The sequence below is a fragment of the Taudactylus pleione genome, unplaced genomic scaffold, assembly GCF_031769625.1.
Source record: "Taudactylus pleione unplaced genomic scaffold, aTauple2 ptg000051l, whole genome shotgun sequence".
Lineage (NCBI taxonomy): Eukaryota > Metazoa > Chordata > Amphibia > Anura > Myobatrachidae > Taudactylus > Taudactylus pleione.
In genome coordinates, this window is record NW_028284453.1 from 1,035,581 (window position 1) to 1,059,390 (window position 23,810).

At 41.8% G+C, this 23,810-nt stretch overlaps 1 protein-coding gene across 2 annotated transcripts in view; it reads right to left on the reverse strand.

Moving 5' to 3' along the window:
- Window positions 1–2,567: 2,567 nt before the first annotated feature.
- LOC148535432 (pregnancy-specific glycoprotein 22-like) overlaps window positions 2,568–23,810 on the reverse strand; it is a 35,541-nt gene continuing 14,298 nt past the window's right edge. Inside the window, exons 1-5 of one of the 2 annotated variants that reach the window (XM_088462623.1) lie at window positions 17,807–17,857; window positions 14,654–14,728; window positions 12,264–12,599; window positions 7,767–7,877; window positions 2,568–5,666 (exon numbers count right to left, since the gene is read on the reverse strand). In XM_088462623.1, coding sequence (XP_088318749.1) covers window positions 7,801–7,877; window positions 12,264–12,599; window positions 14,654–14,702 — 462 coding nt within the window. In that variant the 5' untranslated portion in view covers window positions 14,703–14,728; window positions 17,807–17,857 and the 3' untranslated portion in view covers window positions 2,568–5,666; window positions 7,767–7,800. Of the gene's footprint in view, window positions 5,667–7,766; window positions 7,878–12,263; window positions 12,600–14,653; window positions 14,729–17,806; window positions 17,858–23,810 lie in introns of those variants that run through there. The other variant, XM_088462621.1, reaches the window with a different exon arrangement.

Below are 23,810 nucleotides of genomic sequence, written 5' to 3' on the forward strand. Positions count from 1 at the left end.
AAAAGAGCAACTTTTTGGAAGTAATACTTTTTTTAGGGAGACATGATGAATGCCTCCAACTAGTTTTGTAAACTCGCAACACAATTAAAACATAATTATCCCAAGTGTAAATTATGTCATGATGAATAGACCCCTAACACTGGTGTCTACAGAAGGGGACGTTTTTCTCCATTATCGCTGCAAAACCAGTTACTGTAAGAAATAATTGTAGAGCAGCAGTTTCCAAAAGACTGACAATTACTTGTTACTTCGGGATAGATATGGCTTGTCGACAATCAGAATGCTGACAAGCATTATGAGGACACTGGAATACAGACTCCATCATGTAGGTGAGTGTGAAATTCTGCTTAAAGCATTTTACGTGGCAGCAGTAAAACTGTCAACATGATGGCAATTAAACAGGTTGATAGTTGTAGTGCCGGCACCACCAGTAACAAATAGTGAAACCAGCACTGACAAATCCATGAAAAGATCACCAGGAGTATCCAATGAGGAGCAATATGTATGCAGACACTGGAGCACATACTAAGCATAAGCTCAGGAGCGTTAGTGTTGAGTTTACAGAAAGCAATAAGATTTGTTAGCAGGAATAGCCTACAGTATAGAGCACCTGAGTACCTCCTATTAGTAATGTTGCCAAACACAGCATTTAACTGTATTTTATTTTATTTTCTGCAGTTTGTGCGTATTTTGCTTATCTTTCACTTTATTAAAAAATGTTGAATCAAGTGTATAACAAATAATAGTTTTAAACATTACTTTATTCAGTTCTGATGTTCTGAAGGGAACAGATACCGATTGGCTGCATACTAGTTAAATAGAGAATCCTTGCTCTTATACTCTGATGAAATATTCTGATTGGCCAAGAAACGCATAAGAACTTCCTATGATCAATATGCCTGACTTATGCACCACACCACAGTAGCACTGATTACCAGCACAGAGCAAATCTTTACCAAGGTCAGTACAAAGGGCCTGATTCAGTACTGATCGCAAGTGCAAGTACAAGCGCAGATTGAGCGATTGTTTGCCATCACACAAGTCGCACTGCACATGCACTGCAATCGCACTGCGACTACGCACGCACAGAGGAATCCATCGCAGAGTGAGTGATAGGCTGTCAGCATTTGGGGGTGGTGACGGGGGAGTAGTCGGAAAAACGCAGGCGTACCTGTCAGTTTGAATGCAGTTTCTTGGGCGTGTATAAATTAGCCACTGTTATTGCATATGCAGCTTGAGAGCGCACTGCGTCTGAGAATACAGTGTCTGTGGCTGGTCAGGCCTGCTGTAAATGCTGCGTGAGTGGTCGATGTGCATTAATGATATTGAAGAATTGGACGGATGTGAGAAAGCAGCAGTGGGCGTCTTTATCCCAGCTGAGCTTTGGAAAGCATTAGCATATATTCGCTGCCGCGTTCCTTTCAAAAACACAGTTGCAATCGAAATTGCGATCCATACTAAATCAGGCCCAGAGAGCACCTACAAGCTTCATCTACAAACAGGGCCGACGAGAGCCGTGCCGGGCCCAGGTGAAAGGGGGCATGGTCTAATTGTGGGAGCTGTGGCCACACCCCCTTAGAATTTTTAAAAAATTATAATTATTTCAGCGCCGAGAAGCAGGGAGGGGAGCGCTGTGTGCCCCTCAGCCCGGTGCACTGCCAGTGGGGGCACGATCAGCGTGATCACTCCCCCCATAGGCATAGGAGACTGCTCCAGACTGCTGTGACTTAAGAGGGAGGGAGAGCGGTACCGGGCCCCTGCAGCAAGCCCGAGCACGGGCAATTTGTACCCGCTCCCCTCCACCTCTCGGCGCCCCATCTACAAATTCTCCAACCTTGTGGCTTTAGAACTTAGCCGATTAACACTACGGACCCCTGTGTATGGGTATAGGATGTCTCACTCAAATACACTACATAATGAGATCAAGCTGGTGTGTTAATTACTGAGTTTTTGCCAACATTCCTAAAAGAAGGTACCCAGGTGCCTTGGACTGCTAATAGGTACTTTCTTTGTTGCTTTGGTATGTATGATGCTTTTGCATGCATGTTTTACTGAGATTTTTTTTCTCTTAAATGAGATGTAGGGGAGAATTTATGAAGCAGCGGCTTCTGTAAGACACTACTTCCCGGCGGATTGCAGGTGAATATTTTAAATGGCACAAACCTCGGCATGCTTTACACAGACTTCGAGTGCCGTTTTAAATATGTACCTGCAATCCGCCAGGAAGCAGCGTCTTACAGAAGCCGCTGCTTAGTAAATCCTCCCCGTATACTTGTTTTTCTATATAAGGGAGTGGTTTTAGGTTTTTACATTTTATTGATGCCTAATAGTAAATGTGTATTTTAAGCAGCAGAGCATGTGGTTAAATACAGCAGTATAATGCGGGTGACATATGCCCGGCATAAACTGTTGCTAATGGCGATACGTACACCACTGGAGTTGTGCGTGACTCAGTAAATGGGCGGAAATAAACTTTTTCATGCATTTTTTGGTAGCATACATTAGGTCCATTTGCATATATTATTTTTTCATTTATAACAGAGATAAGAAGTAAAACCAATACCAAATCAGTGTTAAAAACATTACATTTTATTCATACATGTTAGTACAGACACAACCAATCATACAGTAAAGTGGTCAGTATACTTCCAGACAATATAAATAACACATAGCATTACGGCCCCATAACTAATACTTATACAGTTCTATAACACCTTTCTCTCCCATCATATAAACTGTCTATAAATTGCTGTGTTTTTGGCCTTGATGACACATTTTCAGTTCAAACTCCATCAATTTGTTTTGTTCTGCAACACAAATATATTGAAGCCGAATATTTCTGCGTTGTCCATTGTGACATGAAGGATATCAGCTGCCCATCCAGCATAGAATAAACCCATACCTATTGGGTACTGGCACAAACATACGCCAAGCCTACCCTATTACTTGACAGAGCACTATTGCTTGTATGTGGTTTTCCTAGGGCTAACATAAGGTAGAACTGTGGGCCTGATTCAAAGGCGCTCGCAAAAAGCGAGCGCTCGCTCTGAATCAGGGCGGGCGCTTGGTTTTTTAGTTGCGGCCTCTTGGCTGCTCGCATAGCTGTGGGTTACCACTCACAGCTTATGCGAGTGGCCATGATGATAGTCGCGATGGTTAAGACGATCACGACCATCGGGCTTGCGACGAGACCCTTGTGGTAGGGTCTCGTGGCCGCAAGCCCCAGAGAGCTTTCGGCTCCAGCAGAGCCGGAAGCTCTCTCACTGACATCACTGGTGATGTCAGTGAAGCCGCCCACAAACGCCAGGCGTTCGCTTGGGAACGCCTCCGTTTGTGAAGCCACCCCCCGGCCACACCTACAAAAGGGGTCGAGCTGTCGATCAACATCGACAGCCGCCCCTTTTATAGTGAGTCCCGGAGCGAGTGCTTTTTGCGCTCGCTCCGGGGCTCGCGCGTGCGCCCTGGCCCACCATCGACCCGGTTGCGAGCTCACAGCGCTTGCGACCGGGTCTGAATCAGGCCCTAATAGCATACATTTCTATGACCACATACTCTCCATGAGATATGGTGGATTCACATACTGAGGCAGAGAATGACTGACAGCTTGGAAGACTTGTCGCACAGAACGCACATCGGAGGGGTCAGTGGCATTGCGTCACCTCAGATGACCGCAGTGTCATAATACAGTACATATTTTTGCTGCCTGTGTAATTTCTTTAACATTCCTTAGTAGAAAAAAAAGCTGCCTGTAAACATTGTCAGTTATGGAGCTGGCCTGTATAAAGACTGGTAGTGTTCAAATTGATCCTATAATTTTCATGTCACAATGTTAGGTTTACCTCAATATACTATTTTGCCTGTGACAATTAATAAATAGAGAACCCAAAGGACACAAAAGATAATAATGTAAGTTATAGAGGTAACTAAGGGCCTGATTCAGAAACTGACGCAATGGGGATTATGCAGACCGAGCGATTGCTTGCCATCGTATACGTGTGTAAGCCGCACTGTGCGTGCGCAGTGATCACATTGCGATCATGGTGGCACAGATGAAGCCATAGCAAAGTGAGTGACAAGCTGTCAACTTCTGGGGGAGGTAACACGGGGGGGGCGGCGGGTTTCAGAAACGCAGGTGTCTCTGACCGTTTAAACACCGTTACATGGGCGTGCATGAATTAGCCATCGCAATTGCTTACACAGCGTGAGAGCCCTCTGCATATCAGGAGAGCTGCCGAGTCTGCGGCTGGTCAGACCATCCGCAAGGACAAGATGGCCGCTCAATGTGCAATGTTACCGATATTTCTGCAGGTAAGCGATGTCGTACGCAGATGAGAAGGCAGCAGTGGGCGTCCCTATACTTGGGTAATCTTTGCAGACATCAGCAAATTTTAGAAACTGCGTTACTTACAAAATGGCAGCTGCGATCGCATTAGCGTCTGTCTCTGAATCCGGCCCCATCTTTCCTCTGGCATACTGTTATATAACAATAAAATTGTCTTAATCTTTCATTATAAAATATTCAGCAGTAAATCCATATGGAGCAGGAAATCGTTTACACAAACACATATATACATATGTAATTATGTATATATGGTAATATGCACCCACTTACTCAGGTGACTTATACAAAGCCACAGGACAAGTGTATCTATACAGGTCACAAATCTGATGAATATATTTACATTTACAGTAGTCTCTGTGTTATTCCTAATAATAATAATAGTGTCCGCATGAGTAATGATGTCAGAATGAAATTATACAATGATATTAGAACTCATTGTTTCTATATAGACATTGTTTACAGGAGTTCATACATAAACTAGTTGTTGCCCCCCTACCGCAACTTCACCCATGATGAAATTGCTTCTGCCAACTTTTTTATTTTATTTGAGATGTTCTAGTTGTATTGCTTTACATAGGGGCCCTGACACATCAGTGGCCCACGTGACCAGAAGCGCTATACAGACTGGTGGAAGCAGCGCCATCACCCACCACTCACACCAATGTTACTGTGTGCCCTGAGCACAGCTATTTGGCTTATCCTATTCATGTGACCGCCCAAAGCACCTCTCCCCCCACCCCTTACTGGCCGCGCGGATGGTGCCACATCTGTCTCTTGCATTGATGATGTTATTCAATTTTGTTTTTGTTGTTGCTCAGTTTTAACTTGATGGATTGAGATGAAACAAAGTGCAGATAATTTATAGGAATACAAAATGATGCAGGGTTCTTGAAAAATGGTTTAGTAGTTTTTGAGCCAACTTGGAAAAAGCAGATAGATACAACGTTCTTATAATATTAGTATAGATTAGTAACACTTTTCATTTACATGTTTTTCTTCCACTTGTAAAGTTGACATAGGAATGACATTAGAATGTATCAATTTTGAAACAAAGTATTTTTGTTATTTTAGGCTGGTAAATGTGTTCTGTGGACAGCCTTAACTATTGAAAAAATCCCTGTAGTTTGCAAAATGTTTACTTTACAAAGACATTCATGGACTAAGTATATTCCAGATCATATAGACCTTACTCATCTTAGAATAGTACATACTGTACAACTAAAAACAAAATCACAAACACGCAGCAAATCTGTCATTCTGTCACTTGTCCACTGATTGGAATATCATTTCTTCATCTTGTATTGAGTAAACTCTGGAAAATCACCTGAAAAACAGAGAGTTTTATTTTTAATCGCAAATAACTGTAAAATAAGTACAAGTAATGTACTGTTTGAGTAATCAGAAGTTCCAAAATGGTGAATCCATCATATCTCTTGCTACATTTCATTCATTCTGAACTTGATGATGGTAAATAACAAAATGTTCTGCTTTAAGCATTACACCACAAGTAGTGAAACCGGGAAACTTACAGTAACTCATGCTCTCTATTTATCAAGCCAATTTTAGACTAAATTCTGGCAAAATCAGGGCCAGCATTGCAGGCCCTGGGCAAAGCAATCCACTGGGGCCCTACTCACCCATTGATGGGAATACACATGTAAATGGTCAATAAAATTATAAAAAACTTTAGATTTATTGGTACTTTCAACAAAATCAATGTTTAAACATAAAGAAATATGTAAAGCGATGATTATAGATTCCACATCCCTCTTATCTTCTCCAGCTCGCAGTGCAGTTCCTGCTCTTCACTGCAACTGCGATTAAATATGGAAGCCCCCTGAGAAAGCCTTATGCCTCCACCCCCTAAAGCTGGTTCTGTGAATGCAGGCTGGGAGGCATGAAGAGAATTCTGTCTGGCCGCTGTGAGTGTAATTTACAATCAGAGCAGCCAGGGATCATCTATCTCTACCTGCCCCTCAGCTGGCTGCACTATGCATGGAGCAAGTGGCCACACACTCCATGTAGATATGGAGATAGCAGCTAAACCCTATTTATCAAGCTGCAAAACGCCATCTAGAGAATATGTTACCTATACAATGCCTATAGCTGTCAATAGGAACCAGTGAAGCCTCTCACTGGATCTCTGCCAAGTAAAACAATGTTAGGCTGCCAGCAACCGAAAAAAGACGAGCACAGAGAAGGAATTCACCATCTACTATCTGAGGAGGATAAGTTTTAGTGAATATCAATAGTATTCACATATCTATCACTGCTAGACCCCTTAGTCATGAATAAATGGCAAACACAAGGTTATAGAAATAAATACATTAAATCATTTCTATCCTGCCCCATAAGCAGTGCTGTCCAAACACGGTGACTAGAGGTATGTGAAATCAAGGTGACACTGTATAGTATAGTATAGTATAGTATAGTATAGTATAGTATAAGTGCAGGGGTGGCTTGTACAATATGTGTGGTTTTAATAGGGAATGAAAAATGGAAATGTCATAGGGCTATAAACAAACAGAACACCTATGAGCCCCATCTGACAAAGCAGTGACTAGTCTAGTGACTTGTATGCAATAAAGATAGCAGGACAATGACCTTTATACAATATACAGATACGTCTAGTGACAGTTATATAATACAGGAAGCATTTCAATTAACTCTATACAATACACAGAGCATTAGTGATCTCTATACAATACGGAGAACATTCCAGAAATACAATATAGAGACCACCACAGTAACCATAATACAATACACAGCATTCATACAATACAGGGAATATCCTAGTACATATATACATCATTCTAGTGAACAATACATAATACAGGTACCACTCTAGCAACTGATATAAAATATAGGCAGAATATGAGTAACCAAAATACAATACAGGGAGCATTCTAGTGACCTATATACAATACCACCATTCTAATGACTGATATACAGTAAAAGGACTATTCTAGTAAGTGTTATACATTACAGAGGGCATTGTAGCGACCAAGAAGGAAGTCCATAGGCTTCTATAGGTAACATCATCTATAAATGGCATTACCTATTGGACAGAAGCCAATGGGCACATCGCAGTCCCATTGACTTCTATGGTACTTACTGTGCCGCGGTAAACCTCAGAAAATGGCATTTTACTGTTTGATACAAACCTCCCCAAGAGTCATATTTCCTGCAAAGAACATTCCTTTCTCTGATTATATTGGTGATACTTCTATCTTGACATCTTGTTCTTATAAACTGCAATAAACGCTCCTCTCTCTGATTACATTGGTAATTCATCCTTCTCAGTGATGTCACTAGCTATTTGATAAACTGTAATCTCAAGAACGTTAATTCAGCAAACCAAACAGACTGCACCCACTGTTTAGGTGACAGGTCCATACTGACACTGTTCAGCTGAAACACTTACCGCTAGTCGACTGATCCTTATCACATCTTTTACATCATAGAAAATTGATTGCAGAAACAAATACCATCCCTAAGGTGAGGGCAAACGAAGACAGCACAGAGGAGGCATTATCTGAGAAAGGAACCAATAAAGAGCAATTTATTATAAGGTAGAATGTCAGTTTATCTTCAGGAATTACGATATCGTCACACAGCTGATCCGGGTGACTGTAACGCGTTCGGCATGGTTGCAGCAAAGCCATACTCCCGAAATATTATTATTATTACATTTATTTATATAGTGCCAGTACATTCTATTTTGCTTTACAATTTGACGTATTTCACTATACGCACACATACAGCTCCTCTTTCCAGCACGTATTGGAATAGGAATATGGACCGTAGAGAGCTCTGCTGGGCACAGGTACAGAGGGGGCGTGGCCTAATTGTGGGAGGCGTGGCCATGCCCCCTTGAACAAAAAAAATGAACACTAGCTGTGAGCCCCTCGGCCCGGCGCAAAGCCAGGGGGGGCGCGATCAGTGTGATTGCTCCCCCCCACAGGCATAGGAGATTGCTGTGGCTGCACGAGCAGTCTCCCACTGCAGCTCAGCACACGCTGTGTGCTGGGCTGCTGTGTGGGAGAGAGAAGGGAGGGGGGTGGCACCGGACCCGGGCCCCTCAGGAAGCCCGGGTCGGTTAAACAGTACCCGCTCCCCCCCCTCTCGGCGCCCCTGCCCCTACTGCATATTGCATCTATAACAATGATTAGCAGTTGTGTTTAACAAAACATTGGGATCCATATAAGCATACTTGATGACTATTTATATGTCCTCTCCAGTAGAAACCCAGAGAGGAGACGCAGCCTGCCACTTCAGTGGGCGGGGCCGGGCTTCTATGTCATTAGGCCCCACCCAATCACAGCAAACTGCCGGGAATCGCGGGACTGAGGAGTAGGGACAGGACTGAATGATGCATTTATGCATCATTTAGCCCTTCTCCCTCCATACAGAGCAGCGATTCCCAATAATTACGTCCCCGTCCTGCCCACTTCACTATGAAGTGGATGGGTGGGAGAACTGGACAATCTTCCGGGGGGGTGTGCCTACCAAAAATTTGGGAGCCTCCAGCAACTTCCAGGAGAGTAGGTATGTATGCATATAAGACAGTGCAAGCAAGGAGAGATTTTCAGAAATCAGTTGCTACAGTATATGGACATATAATGAGACCTATAAGACAATACATGTGTGTGAGGGTTGGGTACGGGATCCACGGCAGTCAGGATACCGGCGGTCAGAATAAAGACAGCAGCATCCTGACCCACTATGGTAAGTATCCTAAATACTAACCCTCCTCTTAACCCACCTTTCCCACAGTCTATCCCTCCTCCACCACCTGGTGGCCGGGATTATGGCACCGATATTCTGAGCTCCGGCATCGCATAATCCGGCATAATCTGGTGTTGTGATTTTCTGCCATATCCAATATATTTGGTTAGATTTTAGTATCCGCCTTTCTCAGAAATATGGAAGTTGCTTTCAAGCAACTATTAATCATTTTCAGAGGACATAAATCTGTGCTGCGGTAACATAATGCTGTTGGCTTTGCGGGCAGTAGTTAGGTCAGCTTTGTGACAGCCCTTGCGGTCGCTGTTTACATAGATGATACTGTGCTGGGTGGCATTCAAGTAAGCTTCTGCGTCTCCAAGTTTACCAGAGGCTGGAGGTAAGAGAGAGCACTTACAGTGCAGTATGCTCCTCCAAATGAAGTCTGTTATTGGTATCACACACAGAGAGATGTGGAGTAGGCTTTAAATGTTCATTGTCCAATATAGTCCAAAAGCTGTATAAGGTCCTCTAACCGGTTTCACATCCAGATGGAAACTTTATCAAAGAGTGCAAGGGCCTATGGTGCAGGTCTCCTCTTAATTACAGTACCTACCCACATAATAAAATGATGAACACCTGTTGTAACAGGTGTAATCCATTTAATAAAATTGGTGCAACAAATACAAAAAATAGAATCTATAAAGGGCCCCATACATTAGCAACTGATTGCAGCAATTCTGCAATTTGCAATCGATTGTGTATAAAAATCTTTCCAGATACACAATCGATTGCAAATTGCAGAATTGCTGCAATCAATTGCTGATGTGATGTATGGGGGCCTTCACTCATACAATAAACAATCTCAAATACATATCTTAATTTATGGCGTCTTGATCAGGTTGCATTAAAGAACATAAAACAAAAATCCAAGGTATTAAATTAGAAGAACAATAAAAATATATAAGATATTTTTAAAATGAAAGGGGGAAAAAAAAAAATGCCCTCCTGTACCAGGTTTCAAACTCCAGTCTCCTTAGTACACAAACAGGTCTCTTACCGTTGTACTAAGCAGCTCCTATACAAAATTAATAAATTTACTAACAAATCCCTCTTGGTAACTTAAAGGTTAAATGTCTCCAGTGCTGGCTTTCAATATCTTTCTACTCTTTATATTTTAGTTACTTAGGTATATTTTCTCTTCAATGTGTGTACCACAGATGGATAACATTAGGCTGCACATTTATTCTACTACCATAGAGGAGTAATATAGACTCCCTTTACTGCCTTGTTTATAAGAACTAACTGAAATCTATTGATAAATCATGTTGTATGTGTGGACAGGAATAAATAAACACAATAATATGTATTTTGCAAACACTGCAGCCTGTGAATATTAACAAGTGAAGGTGCCCATCCACTGGATGATTAAGTTGAACGATTGAACGCTAACGATCGTTCAATGGAATCGGTATGATATCCCGGTTGTCGCATGGCCGGGAGCTCGAATCCCGGCAGCGGCAGCCCAATAAAACAGCAGAGCCCGGCAGCGGAAGCCCGACAGCGCTGGAAATCCCGAACGTGGTAAGGTAAGTATCTACTAATCTAACCTAACCCCCCTAACCCTAACCCTCCTTAGGGGTGCCTAACCCTAACCTCCCCACCTGTGCCTAATCCTAATCCCCCCTCTAAGTGCCTAACCCTAACTCCCCACTTCCCTGCTGCCTAAACCTAAGTCCCCCGGGGGGGGTGCCTAACCCTAACCCTCCCTCCCCCTATTCTAACCCTAACCTCTCGGGGGGAGTGCCTAACCATAAGTCCCCCCCCGGGTGCCCTAAACTTAACCCTCCCCCCCCCCCCACGGCCGTCCGCTCGCGGCGCCCGGCAAACGCTCGATCAGGATGCTGGGCGTCTGTCTCCCGGCGTCGGGGAAATGACAGGAGTCTAGATATAGACGCCGGTTATTTATCCCACAGCGGGATAAAGCAGTCGGGAAGCCGGCTGCCGGGATTCCGGCAGCCAGCTTCCCAATTGTATACCCGTTCAATCGTTCATAGATAGTTTGCAATTCGTTTGCAAAAATGTCTAAAACGACCAGCAATGCCCGTGCCTGCTGGTCGTTTAGACATCTATCATTGTGCAAACATGCTGGCCAATATGACGATAACATCAGGTTGAGCATGTCTGCAGATGATAGATGAGCCTGCACTGAACGACTGCTAGTTCAGTGCAGGCTCATCACAGACTGACAAACGACTGTACGATTACAATGTCGTAAAAGTATTGCGCAGTCGTTTTCATGTCTGCTAGTGGATGGACACCTTAAGACAAACTACAGCCTTGATTTTTAAGTTTCTCCACTATTCTTTGTCTTTTATTTAGCTGATTTTAGTATAGATTGTTTATTATAAATAAGTGAATAAGTTAAGTTTTAAAAAGATTTGTATTGACCTAATACCTATACAATATACACGTGTGCATTCCACTTTAAGAACTACTGTTCTGAGGTTTTGGATTTGTGACTATATTGGTTCTGGAATAGCACCCCTAATCATTACGTGTACTTGAAATTCATTATGAATGATATATACAAGTGGAAAATATAGAGCTGTACTGTATAGGTAATTGAGAAAGATTTCTACTTTGGTTCAACCTTGTACCCTGTGTTTTTCTGAATACCCTTTATTTACTTTGTAACATGGCACTTATCTCTTGCCAGTTGAACATTACTCTATAGGTCCTATCTGTGAGGAGTTTGTATGTTCTCCTTATGGTTGCATGGGTTTCTCCTGAGTGCTCCAGTTTCCTCCCAATATTCAAAAACATAGCAATACAGTAGGTTAATAGGCATCTGACAAAAATAAAACACTGCGTGTATGTGTGTGGCCATATAAAAAGGAAATAGATTGTAAGCTCTCCTGGGGTAGGGATTGATGTGAATGACTAAACATTCTCTGTAAAGTGCTGTGGAATGTGTGTGCGCTGTATATATGAAATAAATAAATAAATAAATAAGTAAATAAATAATTGTTTCTATCCTCACAGATGTTTACACAGTCTTATTTTAATATATAAAGACATATTTTCCCTCTAGATTCAGGGGTATAGTTACTAAAGTGTGGGTTTATAGAAGTAGATGTGTTGCCCATAGCAAACATACCCCTTAGCTTCTTAATATCCATATGTTCTCACTCACCATGGAGAGTCAGCTGCACAGAGCCTTGTTGCAAAGTATTCGTCTGTACCTGGACTGTATAATAACCATCAAGTGTCTTTTCGACTTCTGTAATCACCAGTGAACCATTTGCTTGGCCTTTTGCTTTTGAGAAGTATTTATTTCCTCTTATCTCAGTGGAAGGAGGGAAAAAGTTTAAAATCTGGTCTGATGCACTCGTACTCTGTCCTTTGTACCAGGTGGCAAATCGGATACTTCCATCGATGATTCCAGTAACACGGAATGTGACCGTCTGTCCTGGTTTTGGCTTCGGAGGCACCACTTCAATACTGATCCCAGTGCAGACATGTAGAAGAGCTAAAACAGGTGAAAAAAAGAAGAATATAGCTAAATTTGTATTCTACATCCCATCTGATTATCCAGCTTTGGTATTTCTGTAGGTGCAAATTGCTGATCCTCTACCACCTCTCTGTCCTCAGGCAACAAGTGCGGGTTTAGAGAAGTGGAGATGTTGCCCATAGCAACCAATCAGATTCTATCTAATATCTTCTAGAAGGTGCTAGATAAAAGATAAGTAGAGTCTGTTTTGTTGCTATGGGCAACATCTCTACTTCTATAAAGGGGTGACTGTGAGATGTATTATACGATTTATGCTGTGAAACCTCTGACAAATGCAGTTATTGACTGCATCTCTATAGGATCCCCATATGTATGATTAGGGTTCACAACAGATACCTGCTACAGTCCCACAGCTCAGCATTCCCAAAAGCCTTCTATGGGGCTACGATATGGCCACATGTTGGAGTTTGTGCCCGATAGCTAACCCCATCATTAGAAGGCATCGACTGGTGTAAGCTATTGGCTACAGTACTGCAAAGTTGTCCAGAGCGGGATCTGAAGGATCCCTCTCCAATAGTTGCCGCCAGCACACGCACAGCATGGTGGATGCTCACTCGAGTCATAAACCCGGAAGTGATGACATCACTGGGGCAAATGGTTACATCGCAGATCTGTCTTGGCAAAAGTGATGAAGAATACCACCAGACCTTACCACTTGTAAGTAGGCGCCGATGGGCATTAATGATCAAATTATAAATGCTTTTCATTGATAAATCTAACCCTAAAATACAGGCATGTCTTGATGAATTAGACTGGGATCATTGGAGGCGTATTCATTTTTTTTTTTCTTAGTAATGTTTGATGAGCTTGTTCACAATCCAAATCTTAGGGGCCATTTAAAGAATGTCAAGCTGACCCTCTCATTGCAAACTCTTTAATGTCAGGGGTTAATTAAAGATAACATATCATTGTCATTAATCACCTATGAATTTTGATTGTGAGAGGACTTTTTGTTTAATTTGGTGAGTTTTGGCCTTTGTTTACAGCTAGACATTGTACAAATATGATATATAACCTATCCTATTCCTTGATAAATAAAAAACAGAATAGTGAAGGTTTTAGCAAAATTGGTCCAGTAGTTTTTGAGTTAATCCTAAATAAACAAAAAATAAACAAACCCAAACAAACAAACTGATAAACCTGCTAGAAATGGTTAAAGTCTGGGTACCCTATAAACTATAGCGCTAAGTTCATATCACCTAGACATTTTACAATTGCAGATAAAGTTGCAATTTTATTTTATGTTTTAATAAATATCTAATTATATTCAGGCATCGACCACGGACCAAAGTCAGAATTTGGGAACCACTACATGTAATCTTTCTTCAGCAACTGTCAGCTAAGCAAAAAGAATCCATCAGCTCAGCATTTCCCTTCAGTTGGAGTAAAAGCAACATAGACTGGTCTAACCTCCTAGTACTACAGAATAATAAGTGTTAGTGTGGTGTGTCCTGCCTAGTATCAGAAGCCGGTAACTAAAAGATACTTTAACCTCGCTTAGTCTATACAAAGATGGACAGCTGTGGTCAATATAAACATGATGTACGTAACATTTTGAATTTAGTAATACCCCTTTTCCATCAAAATCCCCTCTCCAACCCGGGACACTGAGCACGGATTGAACATAGGCCAGATCTGGGTTTTACCCCTTTCACACCGATGGCTGGACCCATGTTATGTATCCAGCCGTTCACACTGGATCCAGGTCTTCCGATGTTACAGTGGACGCTTGGAAATTATGTAATCTCCAAGCGCTACTGAAGCCAGTCAATCCTCTGGGTTGGGGCATAACCTGGGTCAACGTGACCTGCGTCGTGCCATTTACACTGCACAATTACCCGGGTCCTTCCCAGGTCCGACCATGGTAGCTACCCAGGTCGAATTTTCAGGTCACTCGACCCGGGTTATTTTTCAAGTACCCTTTTATACCGAGCCGCAACCCTGGTAGACCCGGTAATATTCCTAGTTATTGCGACAGTGGAAAAGGCGTATTAGTTTGTCATTTTCTTTACCTGTTAGGACAAATCCCTGGATAACTGGGGAATAAAGGCTGCCCCACATCTCTAAGAACGCTTTCAGATGCTAACCTAGGGGGGAAAAATAAACAGAATCATGTTAGCAAACATTATACAATGGCTGATACTTACAACAGCATTGGGAATGTAGGGGTACTGAATAAGGTCTTTATACTGATTCATTGGGGCAACACAGATGGTGTACTGGTTAGCATTACTGCCTCACAGCACTGAGGTCATGGGTTCAATTCCCACCACGGCCCTAACTGTGCGGAGTTTGTATATTCTACCTGGGCTTGCGTGGGTTTCCTCCAGGTACTCCGGTTTCCTCCCACACTCCAAAAATATACTGGTAGGTTAATTGGCTCCCAACAAAAATTAACCCTAGTGTGTATGTGTGTGCATGTGATAGGGAACATAGATTGTAAGCTTCTCTGTAAAGCGCTGCAGAAGATGTGTGCGCTATATAAATAACTGATAATAAATAAAATTGTGCAAGTTAGCAAATGACAATACTGTGCTCGTATAGAAAAATAATGAAAACTAGTTCAAATTAAACTTTGCCCACAAATTGCAGGCTATTACATTGGGGCCTTTCTCTTGTATAACAATACTTAAAATGTACACTGAGAATCGCTAATTTATAATGCTAGTGAATTAATAGAATAAATAACTAGTGGATGGATAATAGTATCTGCATGTATAACCACTATATTGTAGGATTGAAATAAGTTACTTACAATATATAGTACAGTCTACAATTTTGTAATTACTATTAGTCAATAAAATATACTGTAAGTTTAAAAAAAAGTTATTACAGGAAGCTTTTATGAGCACAAAATGGGCTTATGGCAAATTGAAATAACTTGAAGGGAGATAAAAAGGTTAAGCTGAGTACACACTTAGGGATCTAGTTACTAAGCAGTGTCAGGAGACAGAGTGAAAAGTGAGAAGGTGCCAGCCAATCAGCTCCCAACTGCCATTTTTCAAACACAGCCTGTGAGATGGCAGTTGGGAGCTGATTGGCTGGTACCTTATCACTTTTCACTCCGTCTCCTAACACTGCTTAGTAACTAGACCCCTTAATCTTGTGTGTACCAAGCGATGGAACAGATGACCGGACAACTGACAGGCCAACTTATCGGGTGGCTGGTACACATTATACTATCCGGTGCCCAACCTCCCGATATGTCGGCACTGCCTGCATCCCACTACATAGGTCATCAGGTGGATTGTCAAATTGAGCTGCATGTTTTGCCATTCTGCCTTAGGTACAGTGACCAACTGTGACACTGAAGAAGGTCGAGTCGGCCTAGAATGCACCCTTCACTCTAATGTGGCCCAGATGTTCTCAATGGGGTTAAGATATGGATCTGAGCTGACCAGTCCATCTTGGTTACCAAATTTTCTGTATACCAGTCCAGTGTCGCCCTGGAAACATGACAGGTGGCATTGTCGTCCTGAAAAAAGCTTTTGCTGTTTCCATAGAACTACAAGTGCATGGGGCTCCCTCCGAAGTGTTCTTGTCGAAACCGCCACGTGTCCAATGGTATGCTTTTTGCTTGCGTGGGGGTGTCCAATCACTTTTATCTACATAGTGTATATTACTGTCCAGATTTATCAATGAGGTATATTCTTGTTATCACTCGGTACTAATTTTTAATGGTGCTCCATCCAATCAGCTCCTAACTGTCATGTGTATAACTTCCATGTGTTTATAAAGTGACAGCTAGGAGCTGATTGGTTGGAGCACCATTTAAGATTAGTAACGAATGATAACAAGAATATCACTCGTTCATAAATCTGGGCCTAAATACCCCCTTTGCCTAAACTTGCGTTATTTATGAGGAAACCATGATTTTTGAGGGGAAAATGTTTTATATGCCCCTTAATGTTGTATTCTTAAAACATTTGTCACCGCAAGCTGCAGAATAACTTATTATAGAATGGCCACATGGGTGAAAATGTAAAGTACGGTATCGCTAAACCGGTCAGCGGGAACTGAGAAAACAGCTAAGATAACAAAGACGATGATTGTTTGGAGAACACAGAAGTGCTTATACATATAGGACAAAGAAGTCAGTCTGAAGACAGCAAATATGCGTAATATTTATGAGACGCCATCAGCCCAGGCTGTGTGTACGATGTTGAGACTAATTATCCTTTTAAAGTATGTAAAGTGACTTTTCCTACATACTTGGAAGTTTTGAAATCAGCATTCTCAGATATCTCAAGAGCAAACTTTTAGGATAGGAGATAGCTCACAAAGCACATGTGGAGGAATGCAGTAGTCACAGCCAGTACCTAATGTTGAGTGTACCTATTACATTGCGTAATTCTCTATTTTGCCCTCACTTATGTCCATCAATACACTTGCACATTCTTTTATGCATTGGCTGTCAACACTTATGGTGATATTGGCTTTGCAGAGAATAAACCAACCCGCACTTTAAAATTCCAGGAACTTTCTTACATGTCACATTTTAGACACAAATGTAAGTGGTTCCATATTCAGAACTGAGAGTGATAGTTTAACCATTTGACCAGTTAGGTCAAACATTACAGATGTCTGCAATACAGTTCTAAAGAACACTCTCCTCATTCTGCATATCGCTGCCGAATGTTACACATTTCCCCAAAGGAATTTACCATTTAAGGGCCCATGTATCAATAATCAGAGTCTCAATGCGATCTGGGCGCAATATTAGTGCCCTAAATGTGATGTGATGACATCTATTTTCATGTGTGCAATACAGGAGCATCTACCCCCGATTTGCCCAGCACTTGGTCCCGCTGTCACTGATTCCTTAGTACAGATGTATTAGTGTAGAACACAATAAAACAGACACCCGTTTTCTCCTTTTTTTAAAAAAAACATACACTTTATTTTTCTTGATCACTAACCCTATTGTATATGTTCTATCGTTTTTAATATATTTCACTGCGGTAGGACTCAACCAATAGGATATGGGATGAGTCTTTTTAACTGGTTAAATAAGTTATATTTTACTATAAGTGTTAGTCTGCCTTCCATAGCAACTCACATCCATAATATATTGCCTATTGTTGTACTTGGCCTAATAATAGCTCTTTTTGTTTTAGTTTAAAATAAATAAAAAAATAGCCCTAGTTACACTTTAATCTGCTTACCTGGGAGGTGAGAGTATACCGCATTACAGTGTTGCTGGCAGCATAGATGCAAGTATAGAGACTTGCAATCATAAAGACCCGTGGTGTGTTGGGTTGTAAGCTTGTACTTATACAGCACTGTCATTTTGCTAGATGCATTCTGATTAGTAATAGTGAAGAAAAGCACCGACAGCTGTGTTTTTGGTTTGTAATTTATATGGTCTCGTAGCTCCTACCCCGGGGTGTATGAGATTAACCAACCACTGGTCTATTTATTTTGGCTAGTCATGATAAACACATCGCACCCAAAACGAAGAACATTGTCTACCCCTGTGGTACATAATACGTTATGACTTTTTGTTGCTATGACTGGAACAAACACAGCCAAGTACATTGAAACTGCTGTTTCATTAGCTGGGGCCTTCATTTTTAAACTGTGCAGTTACTGTTAAATGTCTTCCTTACATTTCAGGGCAGATTTAAATAGCCGCCAGGTTCTGCCAGAACATTGCTAATACTACGCAGGTTATCCGTTCAGGAAACCCTCTCTTGTTTTTGCATCCCATAGAGGTCCAAGTCATGCTAAGCAAGATTGTCTCACCAAAGCAATTGTTATGTGCCCAGCCGCACATTGCGTGAGGTTCCCAAAGGACTCTCACACCTAAGTGATACTGCCCCTAAGCATATATGTAAAGTATTCATTATTAATCAATATGACTACTGTATAGGTGAAAAGTAACATGTGAGAAATTTTTGAAGGCAAAGTAAAAGAGATGCAGAAAATACAACTTTATGTCATTAAGGGGTCTATTCACTAAGCCTTGGAGAGAGATAAAATAGAGAAAGATAAGTACCGACCAATCAGTTCCTAACTGTCATTTGTCAGACACAGCCTGTAAAATGACAGTTAGGAGCTGTTTGGCTGGGACTAATCTTTCTCCATTTTATCTCTCGCCATGGCTTAGTGAATAGACCCCTAAGTTAGAGGTCAATTGCCTCACAGCCTATCCTGCCAGACAGACAGCAGCAGATATGCAAAAGAGCAACTTCCTGTCTGGCTAGTAACTACCCCTCCCTGTGACACACAGATACTGTACACTGCAGGAGACAGACACACACCTCATAAAGGAAATAGTAGACATCAGGTACAAGGTTCTTCTTTCACTACAGTGGAATGTTGTTGTTGCGTTATCACAATTCCTTTATGTATGTCAGCATTTCACACTCTGTTAAGCACGTACTCCTACCACTCTCCAGCAAATGCACTTCCCTCCATCTCAGATGTAGGACAGTGAATTACACCCTTCCTACCACATGGGATAAGTCACATGAAGCCGCAGAGCTATGTAGGGGAGAGAGATGATGTTCCTGCTCTGTTGAGTGTCTCAGTCACAGAAAAGTGTCTAAAATGTGTGCAGCCGGGTGTTCTGTGCATGTAGTGTATGGGTTCAGGGGAGCCCCATGCCACTCACTCTACACCATGTTCCCGGAGACCTGCGCATGCGCAGACCCCCTCCTCACTTAAAGCGCCTCTGCTCTTATGCAACATATTTTCAAAATATATCACTGGAAGGATGATTCTAACCTGCTGCATGGTGAGGGATTTGCACACAGGCTTAAATTTCCCCTAAATCAACCCTATTAAGCCAGTCTATGGCCAGACCTGAGTGGCTATGTAATGCCACAAAAAGATGCTGCCATCTTAGCTTGTATTTAAATTCTATGCAATGCCATTCCAGGCCAGGAATAGTAAACTGGGCAACAGGCACCCTCTGGATGTGTTCGGTGTCTCCAGGCAACCGGGCATTAAAACCCTTAAGGGATGTGTGATGACTTACAGGGGATGTATGATGAATTTAATGAACCTGGGACCTCATTCAGACCCGCTCGCAAGCGCCTATGCGCTCGCAAGTGGGTCAATGGTGAGGCCTTGTGCACGCGCAGCGGCTGCAGTGTGCTGCGCTAGCTCCGGAGCGAGTGACAAATTCACTTGCTCCGGGGGGCTCGCTACAAAAGGGGCGGCTGTCGATGTTGATCGACAGCTCACCCAATTTTGTAGCTGGGGAGGGGGGTGGCCGGACAGACGGCCATTTGTAGGCGGCCCTACTGACATCAGCAGTGAAGTCAGTAGGTAGCTTTCTGCTCTGTTAGAGCAGGAAGCTACCTGGGGCTTGCTGGAGATGAGACCCGACCCCAAGGGTCTTGTCGCAAGCCCCAATGGTCGCGATGGTCGAGACCATCGCGACCATTACCTGGTCACTCGCTAAAGCTGTGGGTGGTCACCCACAGCTTAGCGAGCAGCCAGGAGGCCGGATTTTAAAAAGGAAGCTGCCGTCCTCATTCAGAACGGCTCTGACTGAGGTCCCTGGTGGAAGTGAGAGAGTTGTAGGGAGGTAATTTATGATTCTAGAAAAGAGTGCCGCATATTATTAATGCATAGTCACGTCTATGATAAAATATCTTGCATTAGTGGGTTAATGGCCTAAAGAGCAGACTTATTGGCCATCTGTGCAGGCTCTTTTCGTGGCAATAGACTACACCTAAAGCTTTTGCACATGACTAGTTAGAAATTAAAAAGAGATTTGTGTAACCAACTTTTAGACAAGTATTCTCTAAATTAAATACATTTATTTTACAGTTGGTGGACTAAAAACTGGACAAGCGTATATTTATATAAACAGATATAACTTATCTAAAGTCAAATATATAAGCAGTGTCACAAGGCAAATAACCAGCCTGCATGTGTTTAGGTGAAGTATCGTGGGATTGTGAGAAATATTTTTTAGGATATGATAAATTAGAGCATCTGGTCCCTTTGAGGTCAGGGTTTGGTAATTATGTGCTTTCAATTTTATAAGGATCCTTATAAAACAAAATTGGATTCACAGTCACCTATTATGGAAAATCCTGATGGTTGTTCTAGTCTCCCAGACATGCAATTTCACACCCTATCAATATAGCTGACATGTATTAATACTGGTGCCCAGGGTTATCATAAGGGTACTGCAAATACTGAAGTTATAATAGAAAAATGGCTTCATCGATATTACTGTATCATTTGTATATTATTATTATTATTATTATTATTATTATTATTATATATTATTTTTACAGGTACAGTATAACAATACTCTCTCAATATAAATTAGCAGATAGAGAAAACAAGTGTGATGCAAATGGCTTTAAATAAAACAGAGCATATGTCATCTCTCTTTGCTTAATGTGTCTTCCTCATCGTTATCCAAAAATATCTATGGCATGAAGTATGCATCACTCATAATTTGTGAGACAAGGTGAAATATGAGTTCATCATTGAGTGCCACTGTGGAACCTACAGGTTGATATAACTGAAAGTCAGTCTTGTAAGCACTGGACTCTCTCATAGTAAGTACCTTGCTGAATATAACAGGGCAAGGCTACTGGAATACTTGTGCACTAATGAGAGAGTGTAGGAGTAATTGTAAAGGGTGCAATGATCACAAGGAAATCACTGAAGTAACTTCTGACCAGTATGGAGCTCCTGGGTCCTGTCTGTGTACAGAGGTGGACTACGTGATCAGTGACACGCGTTTCGCCTGGAAGTGTCTTGTTCACAAACAACCCAGACCTCAAGGGGAACAGATGCTTCTACTTATTGTAACCTAAGCTTCCTTTTTTGTGTGTGTGTTGGCTGTTATGTTAAAATATTGTCACAAATGCACTATATTTCACCTAAATATATGCAGGTGGGTTATATGATCCATGACACTGCTTAAACATTATTCTTTGGAATTCAAATAATTGTTGTCACTTTATATAAGTATCTGTTTGTTTGTGCATTACTCTGGTAGTTTTTTTAACACTAAGACCCGTATTCAATTAGTTTTGCACCCGTTTACTTTTTCTCATGCCGTACTTTTTGACGACTTTGCGTGTTTTGGCTGCAGAAAGTTTTCGTGCGCGCCCCCAATATTCGCTGTATTCAATTCCAAAAGATGCGAAAACGCAACCAGGCGAATGTGAACCAGGCAAAAAGTGCTGTCGGAATTGGGGAAATCAGCCTGACACCCAAAAAAGATGCACTAACATTGGGGATCAATGTACATGCCCCCAAATAGCCCTAATAAAGCTATTTGGGGTACTTAAGTAGTGTCAATTGCCTCTAAGTAGCGCCTTTACACAAGTGGTGAAGAATAGCATTTACCAGGTTTTCTTGGTGAAAATAAGTAGTTCTGCCAAATTTGGTGTACATGAAAATGGGTGCTAGCATGGTTTAAAGTAGGGGTGAGCGGGTTCGGTTTTACTCGGTTTTACCCGGATCTTTTTATTTGCTGTCGCCGAACATGTGTTTTGGATAGCGAATGAAATCGAGCCAAAGTTGCGGTAAAGTGGCGATAAGAACCGAGTAAAACCGAGTAAAACCGAACCCGCTCACCCCTAGTTTAAAGTCGCTAAAGTGAAGTTTTAAAAAACTGAAAAAATGCACCTGAAGCAAACACCTGCAATCACAAAAACACCTCCCCCATACTTGCAGACCCCCCAAAAATCTATTTCGCTAGTTTAAAATTTTGTACCCCCACTTTGCACTTTTTCACCTAGTTTTTCAAAGTGCTTTTTTGGGGTGTTTCTCACTTTTTTTAGTTTTTTTTTACACAGTTACCCATTGGGGGGCTGTCCCAAGGGTGCAGGGTGGTTTCCCCACCTTTGCACCGCAAATTAGCGAATTTGCACTTTTTTCACCACCTATTCACAGGCAAATCTTTTTCGCGTATTACATTGCATTGCGTTTCACGTATGCGAAAAGTGTTTGCAATTGAATACTGCGAAAAGTTTCCGCCTTGCGAAATGACGTCATCCACGTCATACTTTTTCGTGGATTCTGACTTTTCGCACCTTAATGAACATGGGCCTAAGCGCCTCATTTATCAACAAGTTTTATCATTCACAACGAGTGATAAAACTTATTGCATATGATATTGTGCTCCAGCCAATCAGCTTCCAGCTGTCGTCTGTGCGAAAAATGACAGTTGGGAGCTGATTAGCTGGAGCACCATTTATCATATGCAATAAGTTTTATCACTCGTTGTGAATGATAAAACTCATGGATAAATGAGGTCAATATAAAAAGTAAAATATAAAAAAAGAGTTTCTCTTTCTTTTCCTTGCTAAATATATGTCTGTCACCATGGCCTCCGATCACGCTTGCATCTTGCCGTCATTACATAGCTGCTATTTAACTTGGAAAATTAAGAACATCAGAGCTTTTACAATCTTGCTGAAATGCATTTTCACAATCAGGAAAATATGAAGGTAAAATGCATTGGTCAGTGTAACCCCCTGACGTTCCACTGCCAAAAGTATTACATTCTCACTCAATTACAGACTGTTGAAGCTACTGTACTACTACGTCTTCATTGTAGTATCCTGATGGGGTTTTGTACTAGTCATAAAAGCTAATTCTGCAGGTTTTTAAGTTCCTGTGACATTTATATCTGCACAGCAAGTTTGCAAAACCATCATTCAGACTCTGCCAGCTGAGATAGACCTCTCACCTAACATGTCAACCTGCTGCAGAGGAGTGACACAGAGCATGGTGGACATATTTAATTTATATAGACGCCTTTAATTTTGTGGGTGTTGTAGATGCACAAATGCCCAAAACTCTTACTGAGGCTTCTCCAGGCTAGCTCACTCCTTTAATTATTTCCTCCATCAAACATGTAATGGTGCAATGATGGCTCAACACTGCTTCAAAGGATCTGCACAAGAGCTTACACTAATTTGCCATTGGGATAGTCACACATGTTCCCAACCTTTATTCTGTCCATCAGCTCCCCTGATCTTATACAACAGATCATGTCACTTGTTCCTCTCATGGGAGTATCACAGTTACAGGTGAGATGCCCAGGTCTCCTGTCCTACACAAATCCCAGACATTAAGGGGCATATGCAATAGGCTGCGAGATTATCAAAAAACCCTGTGGCACCTGCGAGCTTTTTCCAGCAAGTGCGGGTTTTTTGCTATTCTACTTGGTGCGTGTGTTTT